Source organism: Python bivittatus, unplaced genomic scaffold (genome assembly GCF_059951505.1).
Source record: "Python bivittatus isolate LINGU-HERP-01145 unplaced genomic scaffold, Pbiv_v1 ctg000070_np1212, whole genome shotgun sequence".
In the NCBI taxonomy this organism is placed as follows: Eukaryota; Metazoa; Chordata; class Lepidosauria; order Squamata; family Pythonidae; genus Python; species Python bivittatus.
The window spans coordinates 23,819,891-23,839,547 of NW_028277034.1; the positions used below are offsets into that span (position 1 = coordinate 23,819,891).

The window sequence follows — 19,657 nt, forward strand, 5'->3', positions numbered from 1 at the left end:
GACAGTGCTATATGCAAACTAGCTGTAGATTCTGAAAGAAAGTATGTGACTCGCAGTTATTTAAATCAGTCTTCTCCAACATGATGCTTTGCAGACGAAGTTCCATAATCTCTTTCTGGAATTTGAAGTCTGAACACCTGGGGGGCCTCGAACACATCTGAAGGGCATCAGGTTTGGCACTCCAGCTGGCAAAGGGGAAATATTAGGCTTTTTCAAATGTTTATATGTAGGATATCTGCTGCCCTTCTCCAGCTGTTCACAACTTCGTGGACTATATTTGTGCAGTGCCAGTATTTGTATGCATATATGTTTAGTTTTATTCTATGAAGTGTACATTACAAACATACAGATGTTAGATCATGGATAGTAAGAGTACCACTTTCCTACCTCTGAACTGAGTTCTTACAAATATTGAAGATCTGAAAGGAAACTATGATCATTTTCATTTGAAGAATAACAGCTTTTCAGCTGATACACTGGAGAGGCTTTGCACATGAGAGTAGGCAGTAGAGAGCTGATTAGAAGAATAGTGTCAGTGTGGTATAAAGCAGCCACACTGAAGAGAAAGTGTATTTCTTTTTAGGCTCCAGCAATAGCTAGAAGCTTGAGGTGTCATGTGCTACTTACTATAGATAACATTCATACTTGACACCAACTGAGATTCACTGTCCAATAGAAATTTGAAGCTAGCTTGAAAGTGGATTTTAAATTTTAAATTCTGATTCATACTAAAATATGGTTAGCATAAATCATGGTTAAGGCTGATGCATGTGGAAGTTTTAATCATGGTTAATGTCAATACAGGCAGGGACAGTCCATCTTAATGGATTCAGCTGAATAATTTCTATGGTTTGAGCAAAACTAAATAGATTAGGAACCGAGATTTCATTTGCACCAACCCAAGTTGGATTTAGAGCTGTTTTGTGTTAGTTTCTTTGATCAGACAATAATTCTGGTTTGTCTTGCACAATCGGTATAGGGATGACTAATATTTTGAAATGCTATGAAGAGCTGAAAGGTGCAGTTGCTACATATTGTTAGATTTTTTACTTTTTTCCCTATATTCTGGGCCCAGATCTGGGCTGCAGAAATCAAAATGGCCACTAAATGGCAACAATGAGTTACATTTTTGGTATCTCTTTCCTGACATCTAGTTATCATCTCGATTTTTGCAGCTCAGATCTGGCAGCCCTAAGGTAGGACGCATAAGTATTATTGAAGTTTATGTGGCTCGTTAGGGTAGCTAAAAAAATAGTAGACACACCCACAAAAAGGTGCACAAAAATTATAACAGATTTCAAATGTCGTTTATTTTAATCAACAAGCCTTATTATTGTTCTTTAATGCAATGAACCTACAAAAATATTTATAAAATACAAACTTTTTCTTAAAAAAGGGGGGGGGGTACCTGGACTGAAACATTTTTGATGTCAGCATGTCACTTTTCTCATCCCCATCAGCTGATATTGATGACATGAAGATCTGCTATGCCTTGAAAGAACATGAAAATGCTACGAGTGATATCTTCTATTTTGCAATTGAAGATAGTGGTAAGATTTTCTATTTCTTATAGTGGTTCAGTAGTTCTAAAAGGTTGAACACATGAATATTGGCATCATATATTGTGAATCTGTTGTAATTCAGGCTGCAAGAAATATATTGGTTATACTGAAACTATTTTTTTTTAGACACAACTAAGTCCTCGTGCTCAGTGGTATTGAAACTCATAGATTGTGTATACAAGATTACACAATATTTTGAAATTGCAATTCATTTTGGCTTGGTATAGATACATTATTATTCCCCATTTACAGATTTCAAATGACTTCTCTAGAATCAGTTTTATCAGTGTGAAACCTTGTTTAGGAGGCAAAGAAATGTGTTGTAACTTCCCTCAGCGTCCATGAATTGATAGGAAAGGTTTGAATATTTGGGATGGAAAACCATCTCCAATCAAATGTGATTATAATCTGCTACCTCTACAGATATAGGATCCTAAATGCTAGTTAATTATCCATTCTCATTTGATTATTTTGGTCATGACTGGTGAACATGTGTTTCTTGTACCTCCTTCTCATCTCTAAAGCAAGGGTGTTCAATATTTTTCTTGCTAAGAGTCAGCTGGTCCTTTTGAGTGTTGTTCCAGTAGCTGCAATCCCAAAATTCATCATGACAAAGAAAAGGGGAGCAGAACAAAACTAATTTTAGACTGTGCAGTACTTCAGATTTGATTTCAAAAAGTAATTCAGCGTACACAGAGCTGTACATTTTTCTGCAAGTCTTTAAAGCAGTCACTTCTTTTCTCAGCTAGCTACAAAAGATAGACATGTGATCCTGGAAAAGTTGTTTCTGCTTTAAAGATTTGCAGACAGAGGCTACATTCTCACTTACCATATATTCTGAAGCACTTCAAATCCAGAGTGCTGCACAGCCTTAAAAAATGTCATTAAACAATCAATATGACTACTTCCAATATATTGAATCATTTCCATATCTGTCCTATTAAAATCATGATTTGGTAGGAATTTTTGGAAGGGGTCCAGAGCTGTATCTAAAGCATGGATGGGTGGGGAAGGGAATATAGATTCTGATCTACAGTTTCCAACTTTTTAAAAGTCATATTTTTTTCTCGGTCTTTTACTAAAAATGATAGAGTAAGGGAAGGTATGGGGCAATATATAAAATAAGCATATGTAATTACTTGAGGAGACTAAAATCCTAGCGTATCTAATTGTTAGCTGTGCTGAAGTACTATTGGCTATACTATACAGTATAAGAGAAGTCTTCCCCCAACTTGGCCACGTTCCAGAATGTTCAGCAGTGACTAAACTGGCTGAGGAATTCTGGGAGTTGAAATCCATACAGCTGGAGGGCAGCCAGGTCATGGAAGACTGCATGATAGTTATAAGACTGTAGCGTGGGAAGAGCTATATTGGAATAGCCCAAAAGTCTATCTTTCCCCGCATTCTATTCCCGCTGTAGCTTTTGGGAACCGTGAGAGTAGGTGATAATTTGAGATGTATCACCTTCATCAGACAAATTAATCTGCAGTCCTAAACTCATTTGCTAGGGATTAATTCTGATTGGACACAGTAGGATTTCCTTTCAGGCAAACATGCATAAGATCTTGGTAAGGAATGTGTGTGTGTGTGTGTGTGTGTGTGTGTATATATGCCTATATGAGCTATAACTGTTCTGGTTTACTAGTAAACTGTTTAATGTTTAATGATTATTTTAAAACAATCGTCCCAGGGTTTACTACTCTTCTAGATTTTAAAAGTAAAGTCACATGCTTCGGTAATTTTGCCTTCAAACAAAAAATATTCTTATGACACAATTTACAGTGAAATATTAATTGTACTTGGAACTTCTTATTTGGAAAATGTTTGTATTACACCCAATATTGTATAAAATATTGATATTCTGTAGAGCTTTGGTTTTAAAAGCTGGATGATTAAATGTAATATGATGTTCTGGTTTACTGGCAGAGCAGGAAGGGAATGTCCTTAGGTGCTTTATTTCTCACTACGATAGATAACGCATCTCCCTATTTGTATATTGCATAGGTGCATAATGGTTAATGTACAAACAAAAGTCTTGTAGAGCAGAAATTGAGTAGCCAAGAGGATATGTTTAATTTTCAAAAGAAGTCATAGGGAGACTTGAAATAATGAGTTATGATAATGTCTTGTATAGTAGTTCTTCTAATGATGCAAAACATAGGATACGTGAGGCAGAGATTATTTAGTAATTTAGTAAATTTATAAGCCTGCCCACCTCATACACATGACTCTGGATTAGAAAGCTATATTGGTTCCAACAAATTCTATAGGGCTGCAGAAGTTACCAGAGCTGGAAGATGGGGCCATACAATGACTTCCTACCCATGCTATCTCACATGAACATGCTATATACATGCACACACATATACTCAGGATTGCTGGGGAGAAACTTTAAACTCCGGACATAGCAAAGAGGCATCCTCTGGTTTGGGAAATGAATAAATAGGCAGAAATAGTTTATCTGTTGTTTTCTTCTGTTCTCAGTTGGTAGTGAACTGTGTTTGGAATTAAATGAAAGACACATGTCTAAAGAACCTGCATGGAGTTTTATTTAAAGTTTCAAAGTATGTGAATTACCAAAGCAAGGGGAAAAGCTCCACCCTATACTTCTTCCCAGAGACCAAGGTGAGAATGATATGGAGAAAATGCATTTGGAGATGGTAGGAGTACTATTTGAACACATATTCATTTGATGAAATAAGAGAAGGGCTGTCCCCAGAGGCCGAGCAGCTGGGTATTCCTGTAGCGGGTCACCTTCTCAGTGTGCATAGACCTCCCTTTCACAAAAGAGCCATTTCAGACCATAAGGATGGTTGGAGGGAGCAGAGATAAGAATGTAGCCATGGCACTGGAGCTAGATATGCTGCTGTGGCTTCTACTTCATTAGAGTGGTCAATGATATGAACAAATGCCTAAATAAGGCTAGGTCAGCAGGGCATCCGGGTGGTCGCATATGCCTGGAAGATGTACTGGCAAATTTGCTTCTTCATTTTGTAAACACAGTTTTAATGGAAACTCTTGGAAACAGAAGATGAACTTATATCATATTGATGTATGAAATCTACTTATCTGGATGGCAAGAAATAAGAGTTCTCCTTGATTAATCAAGTCATATCTATGTCCTACCCAACTATTGTCACCTTAAAAATCCTTGGTCACCTTACAGCTGGAAGGATCCTCCTTTTAAAAATGAATCTAATACAGTAATCAATAGATAAAGCTGTGATAGTGTAAATGTCTTGTAGCATGCACTTCCACTAATAGCAATGAAAGAAAAGTATTAAACCTAAGCCAAGAGAAACAAAATGGATGGAAAGAAAATATCATTGAGCCATTACTGTAACTGATGAAATAAAACACCAGATATAGTTATTTATTTCAGTAAGACGAAGAACTGGAGTTCTGACTCTTTTTTTTTTTTTTACTAACATTGTCTTTGCTCTGCAGGAAAAGATACAAATCTTCTTTAGAGGATAGACAATTTTTTATTTGTTTTATTACATTTTATAAATTGTAGAATATGGATTTCATATATCAATAATACCTATTACACAAACAAGTCAGCTGTGGGTATCCCAGTGATGTATAATGATCTACACTGACATTGATTTAGAAACCTGTAAGTAGAAAAGTATGAAATATATATATTTGTGGTTTTCTGCGTCATGGTGCTGTGCCGTGAAAAAGCTAATATTTGGCAAGCTTAGTTGTGCCCTAAAATTAACTTAAAATACTGCTAACTATATTTACAAATCAGAACAATAGGACATCATGCCTAGCTCTTTATTGCTTTAGATATATTGTCGTTGGTGTTTTCCAAAATCAGTTTATGACTTAATTCTTATATTGATTGTCTTGAACATTCATAAAAACTGAAATAATTGCACAAAAATCTTCCAGTGAACTGCAAAATATTGTTTGAGTAATAATTACCTTTGCATTCCTCTACTAGGCAAATTAGCAGGGTTTTGTAGAAACTGATACTGCTTTCCTATTATTCAACAGACCAGGAACATAAACAAACTGTAATCTTCTCCTTTTAAAAATCTATTCACTTAAACATTTTAATATATTTATGTTTTGCTTACTTTAAAAGCTGCAAAGTATGTCGAAATAAGTGCATTGTAAACAATGAAAACAGTTTCCAAAATGGAAACCTTATAAGGATATAAGTTTTATAGGCTTATTTAACAGAACTATAAACACAGATTTAATAATCTCCTTTTATTACATATCTTCAGCCATGTTTAAGAAATGTAATACTTTGCTTTACAGTAATTCACATAATGGATTTGCACAGAAAGATAGTTTACAGTAGTTACATTTATATCTGATTTTTCAAAACAATTCCCTTATTTTAGATAGTAGGTTTTGCTTGCCATGTTTATAAGAGACACTTGCCTTATTAGGCAGAAAATATGCCAATCCAGCCATGCGTAAAAGTTGAAGACATCCCAACAGATTTATTCACATGTTATTTAAATCTGAATTGTTCATTTGCCAGCTAGGTATGTATAGAGCAGCCTGTTGGTGGGAGTGAATGGCCTTTCTTGTGGTTTAAGCCATGGTTCCTCACCAAAAATGAACGAACACAATCTTTGTGTTCTGGGTGGTGGAGAACAAGAAAGCACTTACTGGCAATAGTCTTCTTGTCATTATGACACTGGGTGAGATGTTCAAGGGTAAATAACTTTTATCATTAACCCAATATTTTAAAGGAGTTAGAGGATTCCTCCTGCCACTCAAGGAAATCACATAATGGAAAAAAGTCCTGGCTGGTCTCATTCTACCACTGTGGATACACCAAATTGACTCCAGGAACAAAAGCAAAGAGTTGATGATAGATATTTTTGTGACTGCACATCAGATATGTGCACTTGATAAGGTTCCTAATAATCAACCAGAAAGAGGTATGGATAGTAACAACATCAATTAAAAGTTATTAAGTTAAAACTGAGCAACATTGCTCTTGTTTTGTTAACAACTGTTCTGGTAGCATATTCTTGTTTATCTTTGACTGCCACAACTATTCTGGTGAAGCTGGATTTTCTGCCCTCATGGTAGGGCTAGCAAGAAATTATGTCCTTCCAATCCTTTCCCCATTAAAAAAGGACATGTTCTAAGCAACATAAAATCTAACATCTCTCTCAGTAAAAAATCTTGGTTTTTTAAAAAGTAATTTAAATTTTCATTTAAATTAAATTAAATGTTTAAGAATTTTTGCACAAATATTGTTGATCTTTAGTATTCAGGTTCAGAACCCATTTAAGAAATATCTTACTCTTGTGGAGAAATAGTGTATTTCAGAAGGGGAGCACTTGGAATATTTTGCATAAAAGCTTTGTCTAGAAGTTGGGTCTACTGGCCAGGAATTGACCCAGACATTGAAAAGATTGTAAATGTGTGCAACACACGCCAGGTCACTTAGCATTACCCTCCCAGGCTGTTCTCATTCCTATGGGAGCTGACCAGGAAACCTTGATTTGACTGCATAGTTATAGGAGAATTTCAGGGAGAGAACGTCCTATAATGAACTCATACGGAATGGCTGGAGGTGGTTTTTGTGTCCTCACAAACATCTACTGCAGTAAGAGAAGCAGTAAGCCAATTATTTGTAACCTGTGTGTTGCTTCACGCTGTCATATAAGATAGTGGGTCTTTATTCGTATGAAAGGAGTTTAAGGACTTTATGGATAGTACTGTAACTCTATTCAAGCCATTCAAGCAATGGTATAACCCCAAGATGTGTGGGTTGTTAAGCGGAAGAAGCGGGAGTCCCAGGTGAGGAGCATTGGGTTGCCATGGGGGAGGTGGGGAAGGCCGGTGCAAACTGTGCATGGGTTAGGGAGGGTGGCTGTGGTGCATTGCGAACTCAGGAAGGCTGGGGAAAGAATACCTGCAGCTCAGGGGCTTCTTGGCACCCCACAGCTCTGGGTCTGCAAGCTTTTTGCAGCCCCAGAGCCATGGTGCACCAGGAAGACCCTTTGCATTGTGCAAAAATCACGGTCCCAGCCTGGCTTCCTGGCTGCAGCTCTGGGTTCCAGAGCTGTGGGGTTCCAGGAAGCCCCTTTGCGCTGTGTGAAGTCCAGCCCCAGCAAAAGGCCCAAGATCTGTGGCACACCAGGAAGCCCCTTTGGGCTGCGTGAAGCCCAGTCCCAGCCCAGCCCAGCCCAGCCCAGCAGCACAGTGCAAAGGGGCTTCCTGGCGCAACGTGGTTTTGGGGCTGCAAAAAGCCCCAGAGGCTCAGTGTGCCAGTAAGCTTCTTTGTGCTGCACGAAACCCAGCCCCAGCACAGCCCAGCAGCCTGGCGCAAAGCTGCTGTGTCCCAGGAAGCTCCAGCCAGCCCACCCCAGCCCAGTCCCAGCTGCAGTCACACGTGCCACCCTGTGCTGCACAACCCCAGCTGAAGTTTGCCATCTTCTTGCTCACACTGCTAATGAGGCATGCCCACTCTGGCCTTTTGCAAGACAGCTGCTGGCCATGTGAGGCCATCTTCCGCAGGTCTCATGAGGAAACCACCATGTGTGACCTTGGGAAGAAAGCCTCATGTGGCCAGCAGCTGCCTTGCGAATAGCCAGGCCAGACATGCTTGGTCAGCAATGGGAGCAAGTAGATGGCAAAGGGCAGCTAGGGCAGCAAGGGCTGTGGAGTCCATGGGGCCAAAAGGGCATAGATGGGGGGGGGAGATAGGTAGGTGGGGGGAGTTGAAGCACCCTTGTGATCATAAATGCAGGCAGGCTACCAAGAGCCCAAATTTTGATCACATAACCACGGAGGCACTGCAGTGGCCATAACTTCAGGCACTGATCGTAAGTCCCTTCATTCAGTGCCATCGTAACTTTGAACGGTTGCAGAACTAATGGACGTTAGTTGAGAACTACTTGTATATGTTAGTAATACTGTACCTTTTAGCCCATAGCAGATCATATAGTTTTGACAAAGCTAAAGCTGTTGCATGGAGTTTCTGTCAGCAGTCATAAAGAATAATTTGGTCGGCTGTGCATGTGTTGCTTCAATTCTTCTACTGAACACAGGTCTCAGTATGTTTACTAAGAAATTTACTTAGAACTAAGGTTGAATTTTGTGGTGCTTACTCTCTAGTAAGGGTGCATCAGGACTGCAGTTTTTTGTTACAATCTTGAAGGCATGTAATTAGGAATAAGCCCAGAAGAACATGCCGACTAATGACTGCGCTGTTTGCCATAGCTTTTGTGTGCCATTTTCCCATAGTGCCTCATGTGTGAACATATATTGAAAGTGCCAATACTTTCTTTTATTAAGAAAATAGGCTGTAAGGAAAATGTCTACATTCGAGGTTCAGATTGATTCAAAGTGTACTCAGGAATTTTTTCTCCTATATAATAAACCCTAGTCACTTACAGTATTTCTTCCCTGGCCTTACCAAAGAATGCAAGAAACTTGATTTTCTGCTGTTTTCTTCCTCCAATTTCCTGGTGGCTTGATCACTCTCATTAGTCAATACCTACCAGTACTGTTGGATATTATTTCCATTTCAGAAGCAGGTAAGATAAAAAAGGCAGTGGAAGGCATTGTTATATCAGTTTGTATATTGATAAGAGATGAGATACAGGAAGAAGAGATTTTTTTTTTATTGAAATACTAGAGAAGGTGTTAGACTACTGAAGCTGTTTATATCTGACAGAGGGAGGAGGAAGTCATTCTTTTATACGTCTCTTTTTCTTATTTTTTTTTTCCCTTTCCCTTTTCTTTTTTCTCTCTCTGTATTTTTCTTTCTCTTTTCTTCACTTCCTACATTTTTCTTAGTTTGTATTAGTGTTTTATCTTTGTACCTGGAAACTTTAATAAATTATTAAAAAAAAAAAAAAAGAAATCCACCAAAATTCCATGCAAAATCTAAGGGGTAATAATATTGAAATCTGAAACTAGTTGAGGATGCTTCTGATATGTTGCTAATGCCTGGGAAAGACATTTTATAAAGTCACTTGTTGAGATGGGTGGCCATACAAAAATGAATGAATAAATAAGTAAAACTATCCATCAGGAAGGAAAAAATAGCATTTCTCTTTGCTTCCAATTTCAATGTTTTGTCTGCTTGCTATGGCTAATGGTTGTTTAGCTAGGTATACAAGTTTCAGTGTATGCCTGCATCTGTGTGAAACTATACCCATGACAAGCCAGTAAAAGTTATATTTCTAGTTATTTCTGGAAACAGGTTAAACACATGACTGAAATGGTTCCCTCTAATTAACACACTGGGGCTTGCTCAAGTGGCATTAGTCTTTCAAGCAGTGATGTCAAATCAGTTCTCTGATTTTGGTAGAAGTACTGTAAGGATTAGGAGGATGTCAAAGACTATTGTACTGATGGCCACCCAAGAGTCTATTAGAATCAAGAGTTTTTATAGCTTTAAGAGAAAGTATTCACATACTTGCTTTGTGCATTAACTTTATTATTATAGAATTCTCCATGATAGAGACTAGATTGATTCATATACTACGTGTCTATTGCATTCATCAGTATCACAATTTCAGTCCTTTCTCCTTTTTTTTGTTAAAGATTTCACTGAATTGTTTAGAATAACAAAGGTGAAAAACACCATGTTGTCCATTATTTTCAATAATGTTCAGAAGTGTTTTCCTTGAATTTAAAACAATTGTGTCCAGATATAATTTACTGTAAATATTTTCCAACTCCCAAATAGACCTTTTAATAGTAATACTGAATAAGAGATGTCTTATTCTGTTTTGGCTTTCATTTCTTTCTCCTGATGGGAAAAAAAATTGTTTTTTTCTGAAGGATCCAAACTCCCCTGGAAGAAGTATTTAATCTGGAAGTACTAAAAACATATCTAGGAAACCAACACTGCAAGAATGTTAAGAATTATGGACATTCAAAGGCAGCAGCTGGGTTTATAGATCCAGATTATAGAATTAACAGGTTATTATTACATTATACAAACTGAGATACCGATTCAAGACTCAGAATATAGTTATTACATTCTCAGAATTGAAATGCAAAACTTTGCTAAAGTGAATGAATTAGATCCAAATTCTTTTGGGTTGGTCTGAACATTCCAGGAATTATGCATATAAATCACATTTCTAGAAAGGAATGCAGATGATTTCCACCAAATTGTCCTCCCTCCACAATCTTCACAACTGTTCTGGCCTGTATCCTTTGGGACAGATTTGGGAGAACATGGAAGGGGGAATACAAGGAAAGGGAAATCAGCACAGATCACCACTGATCTTCCATCAGTAGTATTTTCTCACTTGATCAAATGTCTCCCACCACAGAAAACCAATCCATGTTCAGTGAGTATTCAGGGATTAATTTAGTTGAGGAATAAATCAACTCACATTATTATAGCATGATAGCATGAAGGAAATCTATAAAGGTGCCTAATAAACAAGATATGCCCCCTTCTTAAACTAACAATAGGATACTTTTAAATTTATTTATTTATTTATATTTCAGATTTAGATATTGTAATGTTTGTGAGATAATTACATCACTTATGTTTTAAGGATTAGGTTTGTCAGTCTTGGAGTATATAATTGCTTGGGAAAAAATAATGGCAGACATCAAAATAATATATTATGCTTTAATCCTGTATGAATGTTTTTAGGTCCATTGTAGCTTTGAAGAGATAATCAGAGCAATAATTTATAAGGCATGATGACTGCAGAGTATTTCTTAGAAGCAGGGTTTCTATATGTTAAGTAGACATACATCATTAAAGTAGTTAGAGTTTGACTATTCATGTTAGACAATGTTGTAAATAATTCCTTTATTATGAAATAAAATTTGGACTGCCAACATTGGGTACACTGTGGAAAAGCATAATGAAAAGCCAAAAAGCTTGCACATTTGGGCAAGAGGTAGAATTGAAGGTGTGCAGGTGGAGAGGTCATGGAACAAGGGTATGGAGAGTTTATTTGGCAGTCTCAGCTAGTAGCTACATCTGCATTATCTGGACTGCAAAGCTTCCTATGTTTCATTGCAATTAGATTTAAATATAAATGCAATCAAAATTACTTTTTGGCTTTGCCATGCCCACTACCATTTTGGGAGTGGGGGCCTTGCATACCACTCAAAGGCCACTGGAGCCCTTGGCCCAGATAAAGATGTGCACTAGTATGTTGTCTGATGAACCAGTACTAATAAAAAAAATAATGAACTAATTCATATTTTTAAAATACTGTATTATTTAGAAAAGTCCATGTGCAAAGGAGGCACAGACAATCTGTTGAAGTACAGGAAGGAAATAGAGACTGGAGCTGTTGTCGTTCTGCTGCAAGTAACTCTTGCCAGTTACCAGTATATACCAATTCTCTTTAACAGACCATTTCTCCCACCCACCCACCCCCAACTGTTGTTTCTTGTCTGTTTTTTCACTGCCTGCTCCTTGAGTGGAATACTATACTATATAGCAAATTATTCTCCGGTCTGTGGAAGAATTTATCTTTTTGTCACAGCTCCTGGAACTATTCCAGAATGCTGGCAAGTCCTTTAGACACTTATGAATAGCTGTGTATTCTTAAATGGATTTATTTTTATACCCTACATTGCAGAAGGCTACCCTACATTCATTTCAGTTGAATATGCTAGGCTGGCACGTGCAAAATGGTGTATGTCATATTTTTTCAAGGCCTAAAACCTTATTTTAAGGGCACTTCTCGTGTTTACTGTGTGTCTGTGTCTTACATTAATGTATCACTGTGCATGTGTACAAATAGGATCATTTTTTTCACATTCTCAATTAGCAATCTTTGGACTTCCTAGAATTACAATAATTAGAAAATGTCTGCTCTATTTATATAGTGATACATGTTTGAAAGTGGTGATAATATTTCAAACAACCCTATGAGTGCCAATCAGCCAGTCATATCATAATCCCACCTTATGTAGTAGTAGTAGCAGCAGTAGTAGTAGTAGTAGTAATATCACAAAATATAAATACCTGCAAATAGAAGTAGAACGGCTATAGCAAAAGAAAGCAAAGATAGTACCAATAGTAATAGGTGCCTTAGGTGCAATCCCAAAACATCTGGAGCACCACTTGAAGACCATCGGCATTGACAAAATCACCATCAGTCAATTGCAAAAGGCAGCTTTACTTGGAACAGCTTACATCCTGTAACGATATTTTTAACACCATCAAACAAAAACATCTGCCTATCCCAGGTCCTTGGGAAGGACTTGATAGACAGATAAAAATGCCAAATCCATTCTAAACATTTGGCTGACTGTGTGACCAACCATCATAATAATAATACCCTACTTTTTTGCAAAAGGCTACCCTACTTAGAACAGTATACTTTGTATGGAGATACCTCCATGTGGAATCAACATCCAGTCAATTAGATTGATATTCATTTGGACAAACAGAAATAATAATGTTTTATTATCTTATATTTTTAAATTATGTGTAAAATAATAACATTTCTGAAAATAATTTGAGAAATAAAAGATACACAAAGAACCATTGTTCTCATCTTAATAGTATCAAAAAGTTAAGAATTTCTGGCTGAAGATTGGGATTTTAAGCAGTGTTACTTGAATAGAAATCTGTCTTTATATTAGTGGCTCTAAATAAGCTTTATGGTTGGTAAATGGTTGCATCACAGTCTCTATAGTCCTTGTCCAGTACTGTAATCTAGGGTGGCAATTGTGGCATGCCACCCAGAGTCACTTTGTGTGAGATGGGCGGCTATATAAATCTATCTATCTATCTATCTATCTATCTATCTATCTATCTATCTATCTATCTATCTATCTATCTATCGTATCTATATCAATCAATCAATCAATCAATCTCATCTGGCCCATGGACTGGGTTGCCCCTGCATGCATTCTAACAATTTGGATGGAGTTGGCATTTGGAGTTTCAGAGAAAGGAAGCCCTTCTCTGAGGCTCTACCCCCTGCATCTTACCCTCAGTACTGTTCTCTCTCTCTCTCTCTCTCTTTCTCTCTCTCTCTGATATATATATCTATCAGTGTGTGTGTATTATTTTATATATATATATATATATACACACACACACACACACATACACATACATACATATACTCATACATACATATATACATACATACATATATACATACAGAGAAAAGTAGCTTTCCTCATGTTTTCTTCTCTTTGCCCATTGGTTTAGCTGCTGACATAGAAACCCATAAATGTAATGGTTCACTTGGATGTAATAGCAAAGGTATATTAGATGTGGGGTATGTATACAGCTGACTCTACTTTTTTTCACTAAAGTAAGCCCTTGAGTGGAGATCCTGATTGAGAACCAGGTACATAAAATAGGAAGGAAAAGCTTCTCCATCTGTCCCAAGCTGCTTAGTTTCCAAAATTCTCCTGGGGTGCCAGTGCCCTCCTTCCTTGGATACTCTGTTCATGTCAATGCCACAAGGAAAGCACCGTTCCTTGAAATGCCTAGGCAAAGGCTTTCCAAAGGCTCCCATGCTCGTTTCAAGGCTCCCATGTCATCTGCTCATGCTTTACTCTCAATCCAGGAGAAGAATCATTTGGGAATGCATTCATGTGCAGATGACTTGGGAAGGTTTCAAAGAGACAGTGCAAAGGACATACAATACATCAACATCAAGCTGTGGCACTTGGGTTTTTGCTGCAATCAAAACTTTCCTTATTTAATATAACATGCTTGACTCTTATTTCCAAACAATTAAATTTCACAGCATATTGCTGAGGGATAATTGTAGTGCTATGGTCTCCTTATTCTTATTTATTTATGTAACCATTAATATCCTGCCATAATGTTTACATACATGCTTGAGGGCAAATATTAAGTCTCCTTAAGCTGTGAAATGTTGCAACTGACAACCTGGCATAGGAATCACTCCTCTGTGGTGTAATTAATATGAGTACACCCATTTTGAGAGAAGACTATAGCTTAGTTACATGCTTTGCAAGCTCCAGAATTATCTATTAGCAACAGACAGATGGATATGAATGAGGAAAAAGACTTGTGCCTGAGGCTCACTGCCAGTCAATCATTTGGGCATGGGACCAAAGGAGTTAAATTTTGAGTTCTTGGCATCAACCTCTAGGGCTGGGAAAATTGCCAGTTTGAAGCCCTGAACTGCTGCTTCCAGTCAGTGATCTGCATCAGTGGTTTGCAACTGGTGAAGTGTGCATCACTGATGAAAAACAGAAGTAGTGTAGGGAGGCACAGGGCATATCACTGGAATGTTAACTGACTCTGTGTAATACAGGTTATCCGTGTTTCCTTTGTGCCTGAGTTCTGAACGAAGGGCTGTGGACCTGAGAAGGAGGTTCAAGGACTGGGAAGAAAACGTCTATACAACCAACAGGGATATTGTTTCATTCATACATAACCTGACTGATGAAGGATTGCATCATGGGGTAGAAGCTCACCCACAGCTAGGGATGTCTGTAAATGAGGCAGATGGTTTTATCTTGTATAGTTGGAATGCTCAGCCTGCAGCCCCAGGTTTATATGTGGCTCCCAAAGTCTTCGGTATGTCTCTCACAGCCCCTCTAATAGCTGTCACCAAACTGTAATTTTTAATTTGATGCTAGGCGAGAACTATTAAATATTCAGAAAAATAATCATATTAATTAAAGCTGAAATTAAATGTACATTAAGTTAAATCTGTTTTTTAGCTAGGCCATGCCATTTATTTGTCTGAGTCCTGCCCAATTTTGGAATGCAACCTCCCCCAACAAACCATTCAAAATCTAAACATGGCCCTTCTTTTAAAAAAAATTAATGTTCTTAGTCTTCTCTTAAATTATTAGTCAATTTTGCCACAATTTGAGCATTGATCTTTCCTGGTCCCTTTTAGATATATTGCTCTTGGACCGTCTGTTATTGAATGTGCCTGGTGAAGCTCACAGCTCAGACCTGTTCCAGGTTGTTTGTGCCTGACAGTGAACAATAGAAGTAAATGTCTTATTTTGAAATATTTTGTTTTAAATACAATTGTCCTTTCCATCTTGACAGGTTTCATAAGTTTCTTCTGTTGAAACAATAAAAAGCTATTTCTGGAAAATAGTAGATTGTCAGATATATCTGAGGCCAAGGCAAAGACCTGGCATTTCTGTTACTATTATTAGATGCTATTTTGAGGATATTTTAATTCCATTAAGCAACTTGGTATATATCAAATGTTTGGATTACAACTCTCATAATTTACTTTTATTGCCCACTGTTGGCTGTAACACATGGGAATTTTAATCTAAATACCATGAGTGTCAGTTTGCCATCCTACTCTTTTACTTATTGTGTAAGTTTGCTCATTATGCTAAACAATAATTTATTTAATTACCTTTCATTGAATAAACCAGAATCCGTTAAATCATAAAACATGGCTTATAAACTGCAGTGACTAGATTCATGCAGCACACTAAGGCTGAATCAATATTGTCTTTACCAGCTGACTATAAAACAATTAGGTGACTAATTTAATCTTCCTAATATTTTCATTGTGATGATTATGTACCAGTTGCTCTCGTTCCTGGCTCAGGAGGTTCTGTTCATTGTCACATATGCCTTAGTTATTTCCTGGCTAGATTACTGCAGCACAGTCTAGCTGGGGCTGCCCTTTAATAGCCTGGAAGCTTCAACCAATGCAGAATGCAACAGCATGCACAGTCTCGGATGCTTCACATGTGTACATCACCACTGCTAAAACTGTATTGGTTGCCTGTATGCTTCCAGGTGCAATTCAAGGTGCTGGTTATCACTATTAAAGCCGTATATGGCATGACCCAGGTAACTTGTGGGACCATCTATGTCTGAGAGTGTCTTTGTTTTCCACCAGATCTGACAGGTGGGTATGCTCCAGATCCGCTTTATCAAACAGTGCCATCTTGTAGGACTAAAGAGTACTTGCCCTGCAGAATAGTCTTCCTCCTGAGTTTTGGATGGTTCCAATCCTCTTGGTCTTCCAGAAGGCTGTTAAATCTTGGCTTATCCTCCTAGTGCTAGGATCAAGATGGTAGGGGAGCCCAATATCTGTGTGTTTTTTTCCTTGGACTGTATTGTTTTAATGGGTTATGGGTTTTTATATTGTCTTCGAATATATTGTTTTACCTCCCAAAGTTATATACTGAAACGTGGGGGGGGGGGGAGCTATATACATTTTCTGCTACTAAAAGATTTTAGAAAGCTACCGGATATCAATAAGGGGCGGAACATGTAACAAGATTTTGATGAATGGTAATTTTGGACAGGTTTATATTGGGCAGGTTTTCCAGGCATCTACTTCATGTTTTTAGAGCATATTGGGTAAGTTCCAGGTTCTTCAATTACATCTGGAGACAAACTGGAAGCATATGCAACTGCTTCAAGACCAATACCTCACAATCTTTAAAATGCACAGCACAAATCAGTAGAATTTTGTATTTGATTAAGTTTATGGACTAAGGGCAGCCTCAGATAATTATGTGCTACAGTAATCTAAGCATAAGGTAATTGATTTGGACATGTGGCAGTATCAATATATACCATGTTGTATATTGTAATTTGGAAGTTCGACCTTTCAACATGACACTTTCATTCTTGATTCCTGCTAGTATTTATGTAGTTTCTTTGCTTTGTATGAATAATAAGAAAAGGGATGGAACAAAACACTTGAAAATAAGATGGAAAACCATTCCTTGAAGAGACAGCATGTATGAAATTGAAATAGGAGACCAAAATCATAAGATAGGCTATAGCTTGAAATTATTTGAATGAACACTAATATATTTTTTAAAAACTCAAATATATTTTTAACAAATTCTTTGAAACTTTCAGGTTCTGTTGAAAGGCACAAAGTACAATCCTGTGATTTAAGGGAGGGGATATTGGCTGAGCAGAGAGAATGGTGAAATGTGTACTTTGCAACTTGTTCAGTCAATTAATTTCTGAAAAAACATAACCTTGTGCCCTGGGTTTAAAATGAGAAGGCGTGATAGTATGAATTCTGTTCTTTATACATGGTTACAGTCTACAGTAACTCAGTTTGCTATTATTAATAATAAATAAGCTCTCTAATTCACAGTGTAGCCCATATTTAAAGGAATGTGTTCAATCTACAATTGTAAAAGTGTATGTTAAAAAATTAACATTTTCCAGCAACTGTGAACATTAAACAGTTTTAAATAACGTGATGGATTAGGGTACCCAGATAGTCAAGCAAAACGCTCATTATGTACCACGGCTATTTATAATTGTGCATCTATTGTAATCTTAATTAAAGGCTCATATTATATGGATATACCTTCACTATCTCATTTTCAATTGGTTAAAATTCAGCTTGCTTTTTTAATTCTCAAAAATAGCTGCTTGAAATGCTGCCAACTTTTAATGCTAAGATCATATGGATGCAATTATTTAGAATCCGAATCAGTTCTGTCCTTTACTGTACATCCTGTATTGTGCATCTTTTCAGAGTGGTTCAGTCTGAATAGAACTTTACAAATGATTATATTCCTTTCCATTGCCCTCTTAAGAGAATCTAACCATTTTTTCCTTGAAAGATAATTGCCATTAAATTTACTTGGGAGCCTTTCAGGATGCATTTCTTCTATGGCTTTGTGCTTGCTGTGCAAATTAAAGCATTAAGTATATAGCACACAGTCAAGGAAGCTTTAAGTAATATTCATCATGAGCACAACATGGTTGGATTACTGTACCACCCTCTACATGGGGCAGCCTTTGGAGATGGCCTAGAAGCTACAACTGGTCAGCAGATCAACTCTATCACGTTGCAAGATAACACCAATTTTGAAATTGTGTCATTGGTTACCAATGCAAAGTGCTGGTTATAATCTGTAAAGCCCTATACAGCATACTGCCAGGATATATCCAGTCCTGTCTTGCCAGGATTAAATCTGTCCAATTCAAACATTTTGAGAAGGTGTCTGAGGCTGCACCTCTTCTGCAAGAAATATGATGGATATGAGACAGGCTGAAGGCCTTTTCTGTCTTTCCATGCTCTGGAATTCATCTCCCCTGGAAGTCTATGCAGCACTATCCCTCATGGCATTTTGCAAAACAATTAAAACTTTATTCCATTGTGATTTTAATCCTGTTAATTGCTTATGGACATTCAGTCTGTAGTGGGTTGATCAGTTTCACGATGTAGTTTTTATGTGTTTGCTTTATTGTAAACCTCTCAGAGCTTCAGACTGAGGCAGGGTGTAAAAATTGCAAATATATAAATAAATAAAACTGGCCTTCCATGAATGAATGGAAACATCTTACGTGAACAGAACAGCTGTGATGGACCCCACCCATTTGTTTGACCAAAATATGTGATGGCAAATATGGATCTTGAAGGCTGCTTGAGAATTTTATCTTTTTTTCCTGTCCAACTATTGAGATTGTACCAGTCACTTTGACCATTTGATCATTCCTATCCTCTTCACTACTCTTTTTAAATAAATATACCATAATTTTATTATCGTGCATCCAGCGGTAGCTTTCAGTTATACGAGGCAAGGCATTTCATTTTCACAGATCGCTAATTACCCTTACCTCCACTATGTGTGTATTTTTCATATAAAGGAAAGCAAACATATTTACACTGGGTCTGTTAAGAGATCCAAATTGAAGGGCAGAATGTGATTCAGATCAGATATAGCACACAGGATTAGATGGGTGTGCACACAGGACTCTCAAGAGCATCTGTGTCCTTTCCTGGGCTCGGGCAGCTGTCTTTCACAGCTGGTATGTAATCCCAGGAAAAGATATGTTTGGTTTAAAGTGTTCCCAAAGGAACTAATACTCAGTCATGAACATTCTGAATCACATTTTGTTCCTCTAATCTGGACCTTTGTACAGTTGGAAGACAGACATGTAGCTTCTCATCTGTAACTGGATCTTGGCTGCAAATTTTCCATTTCCATTATCAAAACTAGAATTAGTTCTCCTTTTGTTTATAATTATAGTTCGCCTAGTTTTATTTTCTGTTCAATTAGTTGTCAAAAGGAATATTGCATGGTTTCTTAATGAGATCTTGCAAGCAACAACAGCAAGTAAGATAAAAATGTAATCTTTGAAGATTATTTTAGGCCATTATTAATAGGATCCAGTTCCTCTACTGCTAATCTTGTGTGAGATAGAATTC

At 37.3% G+C, this 19,657-nt stretch overlaps 1 protein-coding gene across 1 annotated transcript in view; it reads left to right on the plus strand.

Annotated features, from left to right (window-relative positions):
* The window catches only part of FREM3 (FRAS1 related extracellular matrix 3), an 80,645-nt gene that overhangs the window by 10,478 nt on the left and 50,510 nt on the right, over nucleotides 1-19,657 (plus strand). The window contains exon 2 of the mRNA XM_088132808.1: nucleotides 1,461-1,550. Coding sequence (XP_087988934.1) covers nucleotides 1,461-1,550 — 90 coding nt within the window. The remainder of the gene's footprint in view (nucleotides 1-1,460; nucleotides 1,551-19,657) is intronic.